Consider the following 1,432-nt stretch of genomic DNA (forward strand, 5'->3'; position numbering starts at 1 on the left):
GGCACCCCCGGCCCTTTGCCGCCCCAGCCCGCGGGCTCCTTCCCCGCACGGCTCGGCACCCCCGGGACGGTCCCATCACGTCGCACCTTCTCCCCGTCCCATCCTGATCCCATCCCACGCTGTCCCCACGCTATGCCGTGCTGGTCCCCATCGTTTCCCATCCCCATCCGCCCTTCTCGCCGTCCCATCTCCTCCCGATCCTGATCCCATCTCGTTCTGATCCCATCCCCTCCCCTCTACAGGCTGTCCCCATCCCATCCCATCCTGTTCCTGTCCCACTCCCTCCATGTTCTACCCTGTCCCCATGCTTTTCCCCCATCTCATCCTGATCCCATCCCCTCCTCATCATGTCTTCTTCCCACCTCATGCCACCCCATTCCCATCCCACCCTGTCCCCACCTCATCCAATTCTGATCCCATCCCCTCCCCATGCCATCCCACGCTCTCCCCATCCCATGCCTATCCCATGTTGTTCCTATCCGATCCTCCCCTGATCCCATCCTCCCTATCCCCTCCCATCCCATCCCCACTCCCCATCCTGATGGTATCCTGCCCTATCTGAGTACCATCCTGCCCTGCCCCAGACCACACCATCTTGATCCCACCCCACACTGGCCCCACCTTACCCCATCCTAACCCCCCATCCTGATGCCATCCCACCCTCACCCCCTGCCCTCATCCCCCTGCTGCTTGCCCTAGAGGAGGGTCCTCCCATCTCTGTGCTCCCCAGGAGGGGCAGACCTGTCACCCCTTTCCCATCACACCGCCCTCCCGCCCCACCAGCTGCAGCTGGGATGGCTGCCTCATCCCGCCCGGCTGTGGGCACTTAAGAGCCGGGGGCGGCCGGGGGGGAAGCCCGTGCTGGGCAGGATGGCTACTGGGGAGCAGGTGAGTGCTTTCCCTGTGGCCTGAACCTCGCAGCAGAGCATAGGCAGCACTGCCGTCCCTTCAGGGCTCCCGGCTGTGGAATCCATGTCGTGGGGTGGGGGGGGCGCAGGCTCCTTGCTAGGATAGCCATGGGGCTCCTCAGGGCTGTCCCTCTTTCCCCAGCGGAGGCAAGAGGAGCGTCGGCGGCGGCGGCAGGCGGCTCAGCAGCAAGAGCTGCTCCTGGCAGAGAGCCTGGGCAAACACCCCCTGCAGAACAGGTATGGGGGGCCCTGCTGTGGGCAGCCTCCCCCAGCGCTGGGAGGGGATGCTGGGGCTAGGAGGGGGCTCCAGCATGGCTGATCCCCCTCACCTCCTCTCCCTCCCCAGGTGGGCACTGTGGTTCTTCAAGAACGACAAGAGCAAGATGTGGCAGGCAAACCTGCGCCTAGTCACCAAGTTCAGCACTGTGGAGGACTTCTGGGCGTGAGTGTCCCATGAGTGGGCAATGTGCCCCCTCCGGAGAGGTCCCGATAGGGAGGGTCTGCGCCAGAGGAGGGAACCGGGG

The 1,432-nt window shown here is 64.9% G+C and overlaps 2 protein-coding genes across 2 annotated transcripts in view; one reads left to right on the forward strand and one right to left on the reverse strand.

Moving 5' to 3' along the window:
• SNCB (synuclein, beta) overlaps positions 1 to 807 on the reverse strand; it is a 5,029-nt gene extending 4,222 nt beyond the window's left edge. The window contains exon 1 of the mRNA XM_009893612.1: positions 765 to 807. Coding sequence (XP_009891914.1) covers positions 765 to 807 — 43 coding nt within the window. The remainder of the gene's footprint in view (positions 1 to 764) is intronic.
• Positions 808 to 870: 63 nt separating this feature from the next.
• The window catches only part of EIF4E1B (eukaryotic translation initiation factor 4E family member 1B), a 1,787-nt gene continuing 1,225 nt past the window's right edge, over positions 871 to 1,432 (forward strand). Inside the window, exons 1-3 of the mRNA XM_009893623.1 lie at positions 871 to 888; positions 1,051 to 1,145; positions 1,255 to 1,350. Of these exons, the coding sequence (XP_009891925.1) occupies positions 871 to 888; positions 1,051 to 1,145; positions 1,255 to 1,350 (209 nt within the window). The remainder of the gene's footprint in view (positions 889 to 1,050; positions 1,146 to 1,254; positions 1,351 to 1,432) is intronic.

This window comes from Charadrius vociferus, unplaced genomic scaffold (genome assembly GCF_000708025.1).
Source record: "Charadrius vociferus isolate BGI_N301 unplaced genomic scaffold, ASM70802v2 scaffold1041, whole genome shotgun sequence".
In the NCBI taxonomy this organism is placed as follows: Eukaryota; Metazoa; Chordata; class Aves; order Charadriiformes; family Charadriidae; genus Charadrius; species Charadrius vociferus.